Here is a 19,049-nt window from a genome sequence, read left to right as displayed (position 1 = left end):
CATTTAATTTTTACCCTCATCAATTTGCTTGCTGGAAGTGCATGCCTCTTGTCTCTTGCTTGTGGCTGAGAAGCATGTTTAGCTAATCTATTGAACTGACCATGTACCCAAGTTTTTAAATTCTGTATTAGTACGTAACAGTAGTGGAATATGGTATCTATGGGAAGATAGATGTAATGAAGATAACGTTTTATGCACATCGTCACTTGCTTTCTTTTGGCAATTGATAGAGGACTAGAACTGAAATTAATCATTTAATCATAATTCCATAGATATTGGTAAAACGACAAATCAGATCATGAAATTAAAATAAAAAATGTTAACAAATTAGGATGACCACATTATCATCCGCATATACCACGCTCTCTCTTCTTCTACAAAACAGAGAGAGAAGTTCTCTCTCCGCAGCCAATGTGGTCGCCACCACGAACAAGAATGTCGTTTGCTCAGATGGAAATGCTGTATGGAACTCCCTTCCCTGTCACGCCTGGCTCGGAGAATGGCTTCAAGAGTTCGTACGGCACGATCCCGGCTCCACTTCGATTCTTAAACCTTTGGTCGGTGTTCCTCTTGTCGATGATGCCCTCAAGCTCCTTCAGCCTCCCGCTGAACCTCTCGAATGCTGTCTTTATCGCCGGCTCCTCTTTCAACGCTGGTTCCGGATCCTGTCCCAGATACTCCTCATCTGGCGAGTGGTTCGACAGCACGTCGAGGATTGCCATCACCTTGGTCGCCTGTATCTGTGACGGGAAGCACGTGAGGAGTGTGGTTTCAGGCTTGTCCCAGAAGATCTTGAGCTCTTCCTCGGTCGGGTCCTCGACGGGCATCTTGGTTCGGGCGATGGTGGGCCGGTTCGGGAAGTAACCGGCATAGGTGTACTGGCCAAAGTTGACAGCAGCATGGTGGCCGGAGGTGACCCAGACCATGGTGGTGATAATGTGGACGAGGTCGGACGGGGTCTTGAGGTCGGGCCACCGGGGAGTCTTTCTTGTCACCATGGCCGACGGTCCGGATCTCAGTCCACCAGGACTGGAGCTCCTTGTCCGACGCAATGCGGCTTGGGTCGGGGTAGTAGTGGCTGACGTAGTCGGTGACCCACTCCTTGATGGCGTCCCACAAGAGGAGGCCATCGTTGGCGAAGGGTAGTCCTCGATCGCTAGCCTGAGGCCATGGGGTGCCGTCGGGTCTTCCACTGCCAATCCCCTGGCAAGAATTGACACGAACAGAAAAGCTTGAGAACGCTCCATGTGCCAACGATTTTTATGTTCTTCACGTTAATAAGGGAAAAAAAGAAAAAGAAAAAGAGGTGTGCAAGTAATTAATTGATGTATAATACCTGCTAATTAAGTCATTGGGCAAGCCTTGTAAGTCGAATTGCCACTGCTTGTCATAGGCGACGGCGCTGAGCTCCATGGAATACTTGCCGGGAGAGAAGGAGCTCTCGATGATCCCGTCGCCATTGATCAGAAACCCGCGAGCCAGCGCATTGATCTGCATCGTGTACCGGAAGTGCGGGTGCAGCAACTTATAGTGGGTGCATCTCACTCAGTTGCCGGTTTGTTGCTATTATATAGGGTTCCGTGGCACAATGAGTCCGCAACCTACGAGGATCGAAATCAGAGAAACATTATTTACCACATCATCGTTTATGCAAATAGGTACTTCTCAAGATAATTCACGTTTTAATGCAAATCATTTCATTGTAAGGAACGATTACAAAATTACCTACATACTCACATATCACAATGAGCCATTAGCCTGCTTCGTTACTAGTATACTTCTATTTAATAGGTGTATGACTTTTTTTGCTTGTCAAAAAGTAATGATCCACTTATTCCAAAGCATTCGCTTCGGAAAGAATTTGAACTAATTGTGCCACAGTTGAGCGTTTCTGTCCAATTGCTATTACCAGTGGCTGACGAGCTGGTGGTATCCAGAGTCATGGGCAAGGACATGGGCCTTGGCGAGCCGCCAAAGCCACCTGCCAGTGGAGCTGCACGACGGGGTGAACACCTGCTTCCATTGCGGCTTACCGTCATCGGTCGGCGGCCGTGTGAGCTCGATGGCAAGTGGTTTCAACGTCTCATCTGGGGTCAGGAAGAAGAGCGTTCTCGACCCGTACAAGGTTGTCCCCTTGAGTTGTCTCACTTTGTTCACGTATGGTAGGAACAGGTCGTGGTAGTCCAGCATGAACAGCTTCTTTTGCTTGATGGCCTGCACAATATAGAATTCCACCGAACCGGAAAGGTCGGATCCAAGTCAAATTTCATTAATTGGGGCAGTAGGATTTAGGTTTATGCTCAAGCCTAGAGAGCGGATAAGTCGTATTAGGTGATACTTCGTGAATGGAGTATTTTTGTACCTCAGTTACTGTCATGAAGCCTTTGATTTCCCTTTCGATAATCTCCGTTGTGATAGCCGATTCAGATGCACCGTAGATCTTAGGATCAAGCTCACTCCTCAAGGGCCATTCCTAAATACATATTTTAATGCTAGTTATGTATAGTAATCATATACCCAACATGGTGATATCCAATAATTGTAGTTTTATTAAACTAAATTAATTGTATGTGAGCAAATTATATATTTGAAATGTGTATAATAATTATTACCGTGACAACTTTGGATCGCATAGGGGTTAATTCTGCTAGAGTTTGTGAGCAAACTCTTCATCACTAAACCAAAAAAATCGGTCTCCTGCAAGTTAGAAATGTTGGAGAAATCTTCATAAAGTGTTTTGAAGTTGACAAAACGTTTCCATCGTCTAGTCTGAAGGTCTGCGACTACGTTAGTTAAAGTCGAAGACTTAGGACAGCCGAGACTCAAGACTCAAAGTCTATCCTCATTGACGAGTCTCTAATCCGTTGAAGAAAGGTTATCTAGAAGCTGGATGTTTTGTTTAAGATTTAACCTTATCATGGAGAAGATCTCGTGGTTGGAGAAGACGTATCAGAATCCTTTGATTGATCAAGATTGATTCAATGACTGAAGATTCGATGATTGTCTAAATATTATTGGAAGGTTCTACTTATGGAAACCGAGATCCACGATTGTATGGGCGAACAGGATTGATGGGCTATCAACTTGTTCCTTTAATAGCTCGAACAATCTTCCTAATTGATTTTGTCCAACGGGTAGATTGGAGGAATTCCTTTGGTAAGTGCCAACGGGTATGATGGCATAAAGGCGTATATAAGGAAGACGTTCTTAGTTATTCGAGGTGTGCGCGATAGAAGAATTCCAAAGTCTGAAGCTCCTATTTGTTTAGATAAATCCTTTGAGCGAATACTTGTATACAAAAGAGAGTCTATATTTGTGAGAGACCTTGAGGAGGTGTGGTAAAACATCTACCTTTGTGGAATCAAGGCAAGGCGTGCTGTAACTTCTCTTTTGATCATAGTGAAATCCAGCCGGTGGGGCATCGGTCGGTGCGGAAAGAGTGGACGTAGGCTTGGAATAAGCCGAACCACTATAAATCCTGTGTTCAATTTTCTCTTCCTCACTCTCTCTACCTCAATAGTATTTCATTTTGTTAATTAGAGAGAATTTACTTTCTATCATATGTTAAGAATCGCTTCCGTATATCGATAAATTGTTTAGGCACCTATTCACCCCCTCTAGGTACTCATACTAGCAATATCAATTGGTATCGAGCTGTGTACTTACTTTATTTGAAGTGTTTTACTTCATAGTAAAAGATCCATGGCTAGTATGCTAGCACCGGGGCTGATGGAAGGGCAAAGCAATACCGGACCACCCTACTTTGATGGAAAGGATTACAACATCGGAAGAACAAGATGAAAGCTTTCTTACGATCAAAGGATCCTACGGAATGGGACGTTGTAGAAAAGGAATTACTCCTACCACTACATCGAGTCTCGAAAGAGGAAAAGAAACTGAAGAAACCGGCGGAATGTCTCGGGAAGATATAATCAAGAGACGGACACTCGATGCAAAAGCAATTTACTCCTTATATTGTGCTTTATCACCAGCGAATATAATATAATATCTTCTTGTGGTACTGCAAAAGAAGTTTGGGACAGGTGCATATCACCTATGAAGGAACAGATCAGTGAAGGAAACAATAATCAACATTCTTCTCGGTCATCTGAAGCCTTGAGAATGAAACCGGGAGAATCAATATCGACATGGATTGGAATCACATAAAGACTTCGATAAGAGAGACGCGAGAGAATCATGCCACTATCTGTCGACGAGGCGATTGGAACGCTCTTGAGTCCTATGAAGTGGAAAGGATCAATGAAGATGAAGATCCAAAGGTAAGAAATCCATTGCATTAAAATCAAATGATGATTCGATGATACAAATTCTGAAGAAGATATGGATGATGAGGAGCTTGCTCTCATGATAAGAAGATTCAGAAAACTAAATAGAAAAGGAAGAAGGTTCAACTCAAAGAAACAAAGCTTTCAAAGACAGCGGACCAAGTACATTGATGATGAGGAACCAAATAAAGATATAGTCTGCTTTGAATGCAAGAAAAGGGACACATCAGACCCAACTGTCCTCTTTGAAGAAAAAAGAGGAAAAGCTGAAAAAAATTTCGAAAAGCTCTCAAAGCGAAACACAGAGTGATGCGAGTGTGAAGAAAATGATAATGAATATGCCAATCTATGTCGATGGCACAATCGGACTCGAGACTGGATCGGACTCGGGATCGGACTCGAGACAAGTGAATTTGAGGTCTCCGTCAGAAACGAGGTAAAGTAGTATCTTGACAGCGGATGCTCAAGACACATGACAGGAGACTCAAATTGCTTTATAAAGATTGCTCAAGTAAATGGTGGAAAAGTTTCATTCGGAGGAAATGACAAAGGAAATATTGTGGGATTTGGAACCGTGAAAATTGGAACTCTCACAATAAGTAATGTTTCCTTAGTGGAAGGACTCAATTACAATCTTCTCGGCATTAGTCAAGCGTGTGATCTGGTTTCAAGATCTTCTTTCAAGAAGGAACATGTTACGGAATCAGTAAAGACTCTACTCAGTCTTTCATGGGTCGAAGACATGGAAATATCTAACTTCTGGATATGAAACCAAATGAATCATAGTGCCTTATCTCAATTCAAGATGAAGCAAGCTTATGGCACAAAAAGCTTGGTCATGTCAACATGAAGCAATTAGCCAAAATCTCTTCAAAACAGCTTGTTCGAGGACTATCCAAATTGCCATACCAAAAGACTGATTCATGCACTCCATGTATTTGGGAAAGCAGGTAAGAAATTCTTTTAAGCCAATTAATTATGTCTCTACTAATCATGTACTACGTTCTGCATATGGATCTCTTCGGACCAACGAACTCAAAGTATTGGGGGTAAGAAGTATTGCCTAGTAATTGTTGATGATTACTCCCGTTTTACTTGGGTATATTTCCTTGCAAGTAAGTCAGAAACCTTTTCGTATTTTGAAAAATTTGCTAAAATGGTTCAAAATGAAAAAGGATGTGTTATCTCTAGTATAAGAACAGATCATGGAGGTGAATTTGAAAATCAAGATTTTACAAAATTCTGTGATGGATATCGGCTGTAAGCATGTGTTTTCCTCTCCATATACTCCTCAGCAAAATGGAGTTGTGGAAAGAAAGAACAGATCTCTTCAAGAAATGGCTAGAACTCTTTTAATTGAAAGTAAAATTTCTTCTCGATTTTAGGCTGAAGCCGTTTCAACGGCATGATATATCATCAATAGAGTCTTCTTAAGATCTATTCTTGAAGAAAACCCCTTATGAGTTATTCAAAGAAAAGAAGCCTATTGTTTCATACTTTCATGTATTTGGTTGCAAATGTTTTATACTGAAAAATGCAAAAGATCGAGTTGGTAAGTTTGAAGAAAGATTAGATGAAGGTATCTTCCTTGGATATTCTACATCAAGCAAAGCCTTCAGAGTCTATAACAAGAAGAGCCAATCTGTGGAGGAGTCAATGAATGTCAAATTTCAAGACTCAACACAAGATGAATCAAGTCAGACTCATCAAGAAGAGTCTAAACCTGCTCCAGATCTTCCAAAGCTTACAACTCAAGAAGCATCTCAGACTCTGGAAAACCAGAATAAGGATGTTCGTGAAGATTCAATCAAAGAAAGAGATCATCAATCAGACAAATCAACAAGTAACTGGAAGCATAAGTCCAGTCATCCCAAAGATCTTATAATCGGCGAAATGAATGAAGGAATTCGCACCAGATCTAAAAGGCGAGAAGAGTCTAGTGCTGTGGCACTCGTTTCTAAAATTGAACCAAAGAGCATAGAAGAAGCTTTATTTGATGAAAGTTGGATTGAAGCTATGCAAGAAGAGCTCAGACAGTTCAGCATAAATGATGTATGGGAATTGACATCCAAACCAAAAGGTAAAAGCATTATTGGAGCTAAATGGGTTTTCGAAACAAGATGAACGAGAAAGGAAAAGTCGTACGAAATAAGCAAGACTCGTGGCCAAGGGATATACGCAAGAAGAAGGAATAGACTATGATGAGACTTATGCTCCAGTAGCAAGGTTAGAAGCTATTCGACTATTACTTGCGTTTGCTTGTTATAAAATTTCAGGTTATTCCAAATGGACGTCAAAAGCGCCTTCCTAAATGGATTTATCCATGAGGAAGTTTATGTGGAACAACCACCAGGGTTTGAAGACCCCAAAGAAGCCAGGACTCAGTCTTGAGGCGAAAAAGGCTTTGTATGGTTTAAAGCAAGCACCTCGGGCTTGGTACGACTGATTAAGTAAGTTCCTAATACAAAATGGTTTTGTCAAAGGTAAAGTAGATACGACTTTATTCATCAAGAAGGAAAACAAAAGTTTCTTACTTGTTCAAATATATGTGGATGATATTATTTTTGGATCCTCTAATGAAAGTCTTTGCAATAAATTTTCAAAGTCTATGCAGGATGAGTTTGAAATGAGTATGATGGGAGAGTTAACATTCTTTCTTGGTCTTCAAGTAAAACAATTGAAGGAAGGAACTTTTATTTATCAAGAAAAATATGTTAATGATCTTGTCAAAAGGTTTGGACTGGAAAAGTGCAAAAGGTCGACATACCAATGTCAAGTTCTTTAAAGATAGACAAAGATGAAGAAGGGAAGAAAGTTGATCAAAAGCTGTACGGGAGCATTATTGGATCACTTATTTATCTTACGCCTCTAGACACGATATTTTTTAAGTGTTTGCATCGTGCTAGGTTTCAATCGGATCCTAAAGAATCTCATCTCGGTGCTGCGAAACGCATCATTAAATACGTGGCTTCATCATCAAGCATCGGTCTTTGGTATCCTAAGAAGTGAGACTTTAATCTTAAGGATATTCGAGACGCGAATCGGCGGTTGCGGAGTTGATAGAAAGAGCACTTCAAAGAACTTGCCGTTGCTTGGAAGCGGGACAGTGTCTTGGTTTTCAAGGAAACAAAAACTTTGTGTCTCTTTCAACAACGAAGCGAAAGTATGTAGCTCTTGGAAGCTGCTGTTCGCAAATTCTATGGATAAAACAACGCTAAGAGATTTTGAAATTGAAGATTCATGCACGGAAATTAATTGCGACAACACCGGCGCTATCAACCTCACCAAAAATCCAATTCTCCACTCAAGAGCAAAGCATATAGAGATTCGACATCACTTTATTAGAGATCATGTTCAAAATGGAGATGTTTCAATTCAATTTGTTGACTCAAAGAATCAACTGGCTGATATACTCACAAAGCCTTTGGAGAAAAATCAATTTGAGTCTATACGATCCAGACTCAACATTTTGAGGTATGAGGATATCAAAGTCTAAAGACTTTCAGACTCAGGCTTACAAGACTTTATCTACAGTCTTGGCTTGACCTTCAGACTGTAAGTCTTTCTCTCTCCAATCGTATCTTGAAAATGTACGATCATCAGACTGTGTTTAAATTGTTGCTATATTTAATTAACGTAAATATTGCATCGATTCATTTTCAAAAGGGAAGTTATTTTTGAAATAGCTATTTTTGCGGATAAAGACAGTTATTTTGAAAAGGCATATTTTTATTTCCTTTGTGACGATTCTTTACTCTTCTTTTTAACCGAACGAGCCTTTGTCGATTTCTCTTCACTTTTCTATTCACTTTTCTCTCAAAAACCCTAGAAAGCATCGATCCTCCACTCCCGTTTGTCTTCTTCGCTCAATCTTCAAAAAGTTGTCATCTTTTACTGGGAAAGTCAAGCAAGGAATCTTCCAAACACGAGAAAGATGTCATCTTCGAAAGTCCTCAAGAATCGCAAGCGGGGACCACGGAGAATGAGTGAGGGCTTACGCACTTCGATCTTGCGAAGATGAAGTTACTCCGGATCAACAACCGAGCCCACAACATTCTCGGCGTCGGTCTCCTCCATCTAGTCCTCAGGCGGTGTTCATCAGCATCAAGAAGAAATCATCGAGGATGCGGACCAAGTAAGAGTTCAAAAGCCCGCTTTTATTTACAAGCTATATCGTGCCTTAAAAGGAATTCGTACTCCTTTGAACTATGTTGATGAGTTTCTTAGAGACAAAGGATATAGGAACGAATATATCTTTGCGAAAAATGGAAAGTTTGGGAATCGCTCGTAAAGGGGTGGTGAGGAAACCCTTGCGAATATCCCAAGTGATCCTCGTATTTGGGGACCAAATCCTATAGATGGGAATGACGATGACAATCTGTTCGGTCTATTTCAACCGAAAATGAGTATTGCGGCTGAAATTCAAGGAAAAATGGGAGATTTGTTCGGATCAAAGGAACAAAAGGATCGTACTCGAAATTCTTTGAAGCGTGGGGTAATAAACCCTAGGAGTGTGGACTTTGATTTTACGGATCTTTGTGAAAGTGAACTTAAGGGAAAAGTTCGGTTATCTTCAACTTGAAAAGTTTTGCTCGACTCAGCGAGGCTTATCTGAATTGATTGCATATTTCTATTCAAATCTTAGCTTTTTGGATGCGAATAGATTCTCCTTCAGCGTTAAAGAACAAGACTATGTTGTGGATATGAATATCTTTGGCGAGATGTGTTAGAAGTTGAGAGAGGCGGATATCAACCAATCAAAGTTTCCATTGCTCGGGCCACACTTGGCTGGTGAAGGACGGGAGAACGAGATGAGAAGATCACCTACTCACGGATGAATGCATTCAACATCTTGCTTCACAAGATTGTGATCAATTGCCTTCGGCCAAAATCAACTTCCAAAAGCGATGTTTCAAGCTCGAGGCAAAGTTGATGTATGCCATCCTCTGTGGAAAGAAGTTTTTTCTCCCTCATCTTTGTTATGTTTCACATGTATAGAGCAGTGATGAAGGACAGATGTCAACTCCTTACCCAAGCCTTGTTACGAAGTTATTCGGACATACGAATATTCAGCCTCCAAATCTTTTGTGTTCGATCATGCGATCATATGGTGGTAGGGCGAAAATGGTGACCAAAATGCGTACGAAGGGCGAGCAAGGTGGAGAAATTCAAGGAGAAGACTCTGCCAAATCTCATCAATTCTCTTCTGCTGCTAAGAGAAAAGGGAAGGAGCCCATGGCTGCTCCATCAAAGAGAAGAAGAGCTCTCCTCGTTGAGGATGAAGATGATGATGAAGACATCACCATCTCTGCAATGGCTTTGAAGAATTTAAGTCGTCCTGTTCCACAGAAAGAATCGGAACAAAAGACGAAAGAAGCGAGAGGAGAAGGAAGCGAAGAAAAAGAAGCAGAGGAGAAGGAAGAAGAAGAAAGAGAAGCGAACAAGAAGCGAGAGGAAGAAAGACTGAAGAAGAAATAAGAGAAGAAGGAGAACTCGAGGAAATCTCTTCTCCACGTAGGCATGGAAACAGGGGGAGATCAAGAGAAAGGAGTGACGTCTTCATATCCTGATGCAAGTGAAGGAGTCAGTCGCTCGCCTGCAGACCCAGAAGATGTTTATGCATATCAATTTCCAGAGGAAGGTCATGAAGCTTCATCGCCAAACTGCGAGACTATGCTTTGATCTACCATCTTTGCGAGATCGAGCGAAGCAAGTACTCGGGCGATAATGGAGCAGATTTTCGCGAGAATCATGGATATTCTCTTGGAGATGAAAGGTCGATTTATGCCTTGGGATGCGAAGTTCAAAATTTGAAGAATGAAAGTCAAGCTTCTTCCTGTTCATTGAATGAAAAGATGCAAGCCCTCTCTATTCGAGAATCGGCCAATGCCAAGAGTGAGGAGGTTGTACAGTGAAGGAAGACTTTAAAAGGCTGGAAGGCATTGTTCGAGTCTATGAAAGATTTCCAGCTTGTCCACATTCCCAAAACTTCATCTCATCCTTTTTAAATGATGACAAAAAGGGGAGAGATGCATGATTTGATCAAAAACTTTATCATTTTTAAGCTGTTTGTTGGATTGTGTTGTTGTTTAACTGTTTTTGACAAACTTTGACTTTGTTTTGTGTCTGGATGAGAACTGAACTAGACTTGGACTTGACTGCTTCTATTAACAAGTATTGATATCTTATGGATGGTTTTATTATATTCTAGACTAACCTATTTTCTGTGGTTGCAGATTCTAGTGTTAATCTTTTAGCCATTCATCTCTATAAGATATGCATATGTGTTTGAGAAATGTTTTGCGGAGTCAAAGTTATCCAAATCTGCAAGAAGGTTTTGTCACCATCAAAAAGGGGGAGATTGTTGGAGAAATTTTCATAAAGTGTTTTGAAGTTGACAAAATATTTCCATCAGTCTAGTCTGAAGGTCTGCAGACTCTGTTAGTTAAAGTACGAAGACTTCCAGGACAGCCAGACTCAAGACTCAAAGTCTATCCTCATTGACATTCTCTAATCCGTTGAAGAAAGGTTATCCGAGGCTGGATGTTTTGTTCGGGATTTAACCTTATCATGCGGAGAAGATCTCGTGGTTGGAGAAGACGTATCAGAATCCTTTGATTGATCAAGATTGATTCAATGACTGAAGATTCGATGATTGTCTAAATATTATTGGAATGTTCTACTTATGGAAACCGAGATCCTGATTGTATGGGCGAACAGGATTGATGGGCTATCAACTCGTTCCTTTAATAGCTCGAACAATCTTCCTAATTGATTCTGTCCAACGGGTAGATTGGAGGAATTCCTTTGGTAAGTGCCAACGGGTATGATGGCATAAAGGAGTATATAAGGAAGACGTTCTTAGTTATTCGAGGTGTGCGCGATAGAAGAATTCCAAAGTACGAAGCTCCTATTTGTTTAGATAAATCCTTTGAGCGAATACTTGTATACAAAAAGAGAGTCTATATTTGTGAGAGATCTTGAGGAGGTGTGGTAAAACATCTACACTTTGTGGAATCAAGGCAAAGGCTGTCTTTGTAACTTCTCTTTTGATCATAGTGAAATCCAGTAGGTGGGGCTGTCGGTGCGGAAGAGTGGACGTAGGCTTGGAATAAGCCGAACCACTATAAATCCTGTGTTCAATTTTCTCTTCCTCACTCTCTCTACCTCAATCGTATTTCATTTTGTTAATTAAGAGAGAATTTACTTTCTATCATATGTTAAGAATCACTTCCGTATATCGATAAATTGTTTAGGCACCTATTCACCCCCCTCTAGGTACTCATACTAGCAATATCAGGAAAAATGCGTTTAATTATTATGCATAAAAAAAGTCTTGGAGATATATTCTAAATAATACATAAATTTTTTGTCCTATGATTGACTAATAATACATTTTCCTGAAGAAAGAATGAGCGATGGTCATGTTACTTTCTCCGAATAGATTATGTCTACTTGATCACTTGTTAGTTTCCTTTCACTAAGCGCATTGAATCGAGCATACAGTAGAAATTTACGGACGATGGCTGTCCAACACATACTTGAATGAGGACATAGAACTCAATTAAAGAGAGAGGGAGAGGGAAAGAGAGTTTTCTTACGGATCATGGTTTCAGGGGTTTCGAAGCGCAAGACATCTTGGGAGGCATCGGCGACGGTTTTGACGAGCCGGGGCAAGAGGTCCTTGAGGAAGCCTTGCTTCTGCAACGGGGGCAAGTTGACACCTTCGTTGAACAGATCGTCGATGGCGGAGAAGTAGGGGAACCCTAGGTCGGAGTCGACTATCACCGTATCTAGCGACTGCGCCAGTGCATGCACCACCGAGTACACAGTCTTCGCGGAGAACGTCAAGTTCTTTATCGGCGAGAACTGTTCATCTCGAGGCACGTATGTGCTTCCACTCCTCGATTCCGATTGCGGATCTGTTTTATATTATATGTGAATGTTTAATTTGTTCGTTAGGATGAAAAAACAAAAATCAACGAATGTTTTGGATTTAACACTAGCTAACATAATACCGAGCTTGTAATTTATTATCCGAAGAAACGCATAATTATAATCATTGATATACTAGCTAGGATAGTTTCCACATTACATTAAAATATATTTGGTGATAGCCAAAAATGCATGCTAAAAGGATATGGAATTATGAATGGCTGATATTTCTGGGACTATAATTTCACGAAAGAAGAATACAAAAGTTGCAATTTCCACTTGGAAAAAGGGTCCAGCACTCTCAATCTCAGGGTCCCTCCCTCCCCCTCTCTCGATAAAGAATATTCAAATTGGTATTCGCCACGTCATCTTCTGACGAAGTAATCAGAAGAGACAAATAAACATACCTTTGGACTTACTAGTTTGGAGCGCATTTCCCTCCAAAGAAAAAGCTCTATTCAAGTCACACATATGGCCTTTCGGCTAAAAAATATAATCTACAAGCTCTCTGCGCCACCAATAATCTAAAATATATTGTGTAAGTCATTATTCTAAAGGGATAACTCACCGGTATCGCACCGAGGGCGCCCGGTCCGGCATCGTCTGGGGTACGGAAGCTCTTTTCCACCGAGCACTGGCCTCTTCTTATCCACGCCGCTGTCGGGATTCCCGAGGTCATTGTACACATCGTAATCGTATATCCTCTCGTGCGACTTTCTCTCGTCTTGACCGTTCCCTCGCAGGATCGCCAGCTCCTCCTCTCTCAGCCTCCTCAGCCCGCTCGGCGTTTCCTTCGGTAAATAGCACTGCCCACCACAAGCGTCAGCAACATTGAAAATGAAAACCATGAAGCCTCAAAATTTAAATATATACATCATCAAAGAGTTGTACTAAAGTGGTCTTTATATGCACCTAAGTCTTGTGAAGGAAAAAAGAAAAAGAAAAAAGAACCTTCATTTTCAAGCCATGATCCTAAAATGGTCTTGATATATTTATATATATGTAAGAACCTCCTGAAAAATGAGAAAAAAACCCTAAATAGGAAGCTATGCAGCTCTATTTGTGATCTCACCTTATTGGTGAAGAAGACCCTCTTTTGCGGGTTATCGAACTTGGACTCAACCCACGAGTTGCAGGTGATGCTGAGAGGATCACCTGCGAACCCGTCGAGGATGATGTCCTTGAGGTATATCTCCTTGCGGTTCTCGTTCTCCACAAAAATCGCCCCGACCTCCCCGAACCCCTCTCCGACCTCGAACTCACACTCATACGTTGCCTCCTCCGCGTTCTGGCTCTTCTTGCGCGTGTACCCTTTGATTGTACCCTTCTCTTGTCCCGTCTCTGTCAACAAAGTTCAAAAAATCAGGAGTGTATTAACTGTTTTAGCATCATAAGTGGAACCAATTAACTGTGAGGGAGCTGAAATTAAAGCCATGACAGCAAATGGGGCGAATCTAATGAAAGCTCGGCGAATCGGAGGCTTGGAGCTGAATATTTCTTCGGCAAGATAGTGTTCTCTTATGAGAAACTACTTTCGTCTTGAGTATAGACACTCGGCCGCTGTTTTTGGATTTCTTTCATCTTCGAGGACTACTGTAGAGTAACGCACTTAGAACATGTACGATGTTCGATCCATTTCGCAAAGTTACATCCAGGCAATGTTGTTCCCTTCTTGTCCAAGATTCTCCCCAATTAGTGCAGGTTAGGACCATCTCTCCGCCACCCTCACCCTCAATTCATATATGATACAAATATCACAAGTTTTGTAATTTTAAGAATATCATATGTTTCACTTCAAATAAAAGTCAAATTATGAACATCGTAAAACATTTCGATCAAAGTCATCCTATTTCTGCCCTTACTTTCTATTACAATATGAGTTAACAAATTCAAGGTTAAAACTGACTGCTCAATACTTACTGGGGTCAAGCTCAGCACTAACAAGCTCCAAGAGGAGATCGACCCCTCCCTTTATCCCGATTTTCGAGAGCAAACCACCGGGGCTCTCTTTCAGAGTCACTACCACTTTAACTGACAGCAACTTCTCGGTAGTGATTGGGCTCATTGTCGCACTGATCTTGCGCGAGACAAGCCCTACTTTAGCGCTTCTACGGCTCTTTTGGAGCACAGGCGTGGATCGTACCCGAAAACCAACGATCCTGCCATTGCCTTGGCTAAATGGCTTGCTTAAGGGAACAAGGTTGGGGAGGCAAATTGGGATTGATGAAGCTGTGGCTTCAACATGATGATGGCAGTGATGATCTTTTTTGCTGTGTTCTTGAAGGAGAGATGTGAAGTAAAAAGTTGGTGAAGACAACAATGGCTCAAAACAATGGTTATTGGGGACTTTGGGTTGATGGGATTTTGGAGAGTTGGTCTAGGGGTTTTTATAGAGGGAGAGGAGGAAGAAAACTGTGGCATGTGCTGTAGCATTGTTTTGGGCTTTATTTTGCCCTAAATGCGTGTACATGGCACGTGAAAACGAAGTGGGAAATGCGAAGAGAGGAGGAAAGAAGACGGGGGGACAAGACTTGTCTTCGTGTAATTTTACGAAGCAAAACTCTCATTGAATTTGGCTTTGCATGACCGTAACATTACGTGTACAAAGATACTTCAAAGGCCTGGGAAAATTCAAGAATAAACGTGACAAAAGTTTGTTTTAGACCCGCCCCGATCCGCCCGTGTACTTTTCCACCACTTGAATCGTTCAAGGCATATATGTCTTGTCCTTATGTTTGGAAAATAATCCTAGTCGAGGTCGTACATCGTGTTTTGCAAGTTGTGGATCTCTGATTGTGAGAGCGATAAGGTTCTTCAATGTTGCTAGATTGTCTTCGACTATTACTTGTCTTCGACACAACCCGTCATGCGTTCATTGCCGGATTGGGGATCAAGTTAGCTAGAGTTGTCGCTCTTGGATTGCTCGACATAATTTCTAGAAATATGTTATAATTTTTTATTTTTGATGAAAATTTTGCCGTCTCACTTCTTGAAGTTAGGTTTTTTCGCACAAATTTGTCTATGCCGTCTTTCTTCAACCAAGATTTTGAGCGCCAGTGCTTGAATCTAGACCATATTTTGCACCCTTTTTTGGATCAGGATACTGATAAGGTTTCCATCCAGGGACTCTTATATAGGGGTCAAAATAGTTGACTGGCTCTACGTGTGACCTGCATTCCTTCCAATGAACAAGACTGGTGGTTGAGAATTTTAGAAGCCGTCTCGCCATGAAACTTCAGATGAATTCTCTTTTGATTTGATTGGGAAAGAAATTAAAAGGCCGCATAAAATGCTCGTAGAACGACGCAGCCACTTGCAACATCGCAGTGGACAATCTTCGGAGGAAGTTCACGACTTTTCCAACCAATGCAATTCAGACTAATCTGGAGAATAATGTCTCTTGTCTTCTTGATTTTGTGGAATCATGAAACTTCATCATCGACATAATTAATCATGCGGGCGTGATTACTGACATGACTACTTTTTTATATTAAAAATGTGTGCAAAAAGAGAATTTATTCAAAAATACGATTTAATAAGTAACTGTCGCGACCTAGTTTTTTCGGGTTCACCACCTAAAACTAGGTTAATGGACTACTAAGCTTTTAAACTTAGCTCGGCTCTCCCAAGCCCATACCAATTCGCGACTTAAGATTCAAACATTTAACATTCAAGATGTTACTAATTAGGAGTCGCCACTAATCGGTTTATGGTAGGTCGATTAGACACCTAAGTAAAATAAAGGGAGATTTATTTTACTCATACGAACAGAGGCCCAAGTACGGGGATTTGGTTATACTAGAATTTTTCTAATGCCCTTTCGGTACCATTTCTTCTTAATTTTTCAAAATGTTTTTGCAAGCGGTGATTTATTTTAACTTAAGTTACTATCATGCAAATGTGGTGACCACACGGGTGCTCATCCATTATTTAAAATATTCAAGTAAAAATAAACTGCATCACATAAAGCAAGCTGTCATTTTTTTTTGGATTTTCTTAAAAATTAGAATTCTTTTATAAAATGCATTTTAATACTAAATGACTTAATCTTATTAATGTGGAAATTCTAATTAAATGGGTCTATTATGCGAACTAGTTATTATGCACCTTATGACCTAACTTTACTAATAAATTCTAATTAAATGATCATATTATGCAACTAATTAACATGCACCTAAATTTTGTATTTTCGTATTTTTTTATTGAAATTCAAAACTAATAAAAACCCTACTCAAGCTATCTAAAGTAATTTTCTAATCCATTTTTGGGATTAATTTGACTTAAACCCTATTCCGTCTTAGAAAACTATTTTTTTGTTTTTAACGAGAATATGAAAATGTGCCAATTATATCTAAGACTCTAAAAAAGGCTATTTAAGTCTAATCCTAACTTATTTCTTTTAAAATATCTAAAAATGCAGTCCTAAAAATATTATCTAAAATTGCAATCCTAGAAATATAATCCTAAAAATTTGATTAATTAAACTACGTGTCTATTATATTAAACCTAATGTCCTATATGCTTATGCAATTTTTAAATATTTTGATTTTTAGTTTCTTTTTTAGTTTTTTTTAGGTTGAATAATGATTAAATTAGGGTTAAATCTAAACAATTAATATAGCCACTAAATAAAGGATCAAAATAATTGAAAAAATAACCTGTCGTCTCACAGGTTAAATTAACAATTATTTTAACCCAAATCATCACAACAACTCAAAATAATTAAATAATCTAGTCGAAGTCTTACGGACCAAATTAAATAATTATTGTGATTTAACAATTAAAATTTCATCAAGAAGTCCAAAATTAATGTAATTAAAAGAATGATACGATGTCTCTCGGATCAAACTAATTATTACAAAAATCTTGGATAAAGCCTTAAGGATAATGTCTAAACAATACAAATAATTAACATACAATACTACAATTCAAATAATGAGACTTAAAAAATAAGCTAACGTATCATGAAATAAATATAAAAAAATAAACTACCTAAGGCCCTGCAACAGAAACAGGGAGGCAACAGGTAGGTCAAGAGCACGGCAGCAGGCTCGGATTAGGAGCGGCGGCAGCAGGAGCTCGAGGCGGTGGCGTCGGGTGTCGCCCGGAGGGCAGCACGGCGAGAAATCCGGCGGCTGGGTCGGAGGGCAGCACGGCAACCTGCAAAGGGGCAGGCGTGCGGTAATGGGCACTGCAGATCACGGCAGGTCACAGGCGTCGGTTCGGAGGAGGGCGCAGCGTCGGGTCGTCGCGGCGATGGTGGCTCGGGATAGGGAGCAATGGCGGAGCTATCACCGGCGGCAGACGGAAAGCGGGGGAGGACGTCGGCGCTGCAGGCTGGCGTCACGGGAGGAGACTTGCGGCAGTGGTCGTTGCAGCAGGCGTCGGGACGAGCTCGCTGGTGCAGAGGTGCGGTCGTCGGGCGTCAGGCACCGGGTGGTCGCGGACGCAGCAACAGCGGAGGTGTGGGCCGGTTCGGAATCGGCAGTGTCGCGGGTTGCAGAAGCGCGGTGGTGTCGCTGGGCGTCGGCGCTTGGGTCGTCGTGAGTCGGCGCGACGATGGCTGGTGGAGACCGGCGATGCGAGCGCAGCGCGGGTGAAGAAGAAACTCACGATTGGGCAGCAAATGTGGGGAAGAAGATGAACAGTAAATGTCCCATCACTTCTTCCCCTCTACTTTGGCTTTTCCTTTCCTTTTCACTTTTTCCCTCTGCAGCCGCACACTCTCCTCTGCTTTCGTACTCTCTCTTTCTCCTCTTTTTTATTTTCTTCACTTTTCAATTTTTTGACGAAAAGTAACCTTCGCTCCCCCAAAGGTGAAGAAGAACCCTCTATTTATAAAGCGAAAATTCGAGTTTGTTTCGCCGGTGGAGATTTTGCTCAACCTCTCGCCGGTGAAGATTTTCGCTCAACTTCTCCAACAAAGAAATGGCTCCAAAATTCGGCTGTTGAATTATTTTGAATTCTAAATTTCTTTTCAAATTTCCCTCTAATCTTTTATTTTCTAAAAATTGAATCTAAATTAGGTGTCAACAATAACAAAGATTGAAAAGAGGAAGAAAAAGAAATAAAATCGTAGAAGATATAGTTAGACAATTTATTTAGGTGCATACATACATTCATACACATTGAGAGAGATATATCAATTAGCGGTAACAATGATATTCCAAATTGCTTGAGTATTAAATTTTCTAATATTTATTTTATATATATATATATATATATATATATATATATATATATATTTGATGACCAAAGATCCACCGGAGCATGCCCTTGTCGGCTTACACCAATTCGGGGTCTTAGGGCCTCCGCAATGGAGTACCTATAGCACCTATACCTCGGGGAGAGCTAGCCCAACAACCCATCGCTAAGCCCCCCTACTTAAATTACTAATAATGCAGGGTTTCGAACTCTCGATTTCCATGCGTTGAAATGAGTGAACTTAATCAACTGCGCTGCGCTGCCTACGGGTTGGTAAATATTTCCTACATCTTATATTCATGTAGAGATATGTCATTTAATAGTTTATCTTTTCTTGATTAGGATTGCATAACCTTCATGCGCCTTATTTCATAGATATGGCTCCTCGTTCTTCAATTTCGGTCCATTTTTCAATACAGTTGGAGGAGTATCGTCACATAGCAAATTTCGCATCAAACATAAAAGGTTTTGTTGAGTGATTTACGATCCACCGTAAATGGAGAACACTTTATGTGGTGATGATCCACATGGATCGAAGTCATTAACATTTTTAGTCCAATAAGCAATTATGAGATGATATTAAAGGTGTCAAGTCTCTGACAAAACACTTATCTTGGACGGGCG

The 19,049-nt window shown here is 40.7% G+C and overlaps 1 protein-coding gene across 1 annotated transcript; it reads right to left on the bottom strand.

Moving 5' to 3' along the window:
* Positions 1-232: 232 nt before the first annotated feature.
* LOC104423496 (linoleate 13S-lipoxygenase 2-1, chloroplastic) lies at positions 233-14,732 on the bottom strand. Its single transcript, XM_039303363.1, is given in 14 exon segments — positions 233-975; positions 977-1,139; positions 1,142-1,203; positions 1,337-1,531; positions 1,533-1,601; positions 1,910-2,214; positions 2,363-2,473; positions 2,613-2,659; positions 2,662-2,697; positions 11,888-12,208; positions 12,790-13,027; positions 13,294-13,562; positions 14,142-14,414; positions 14,417-14,732. Coding segments are annotated over 14 exon segments (2,856 nt in total). The 5' UTR covers positions 14,655-14,732; the 3' UTR covers positions 233-446.
* Positions 14,733-19,049: the final 4,317 nt, after the last annotated feature.

The sequence above is a fragment of the Eucalyptus grandis genome, chromosome 10, assembly GCF_016545825.1.
Source record: "Eucalyptus grandis isolate ANBG69807.140 chromosome 10, ASM1654582v1, whole genome shotgun sequence".
Classification (NCBI taxonomy): Eukaryota; Viridiplantae; Streptophyta; class Magnoliopsida; order Myrtales; family Myrtaceae; genus Eucalyptus; species Eucalyptus grandis.
This window is presented reverse-complemented; position numbering and strand designations above follow the sequence as displayed.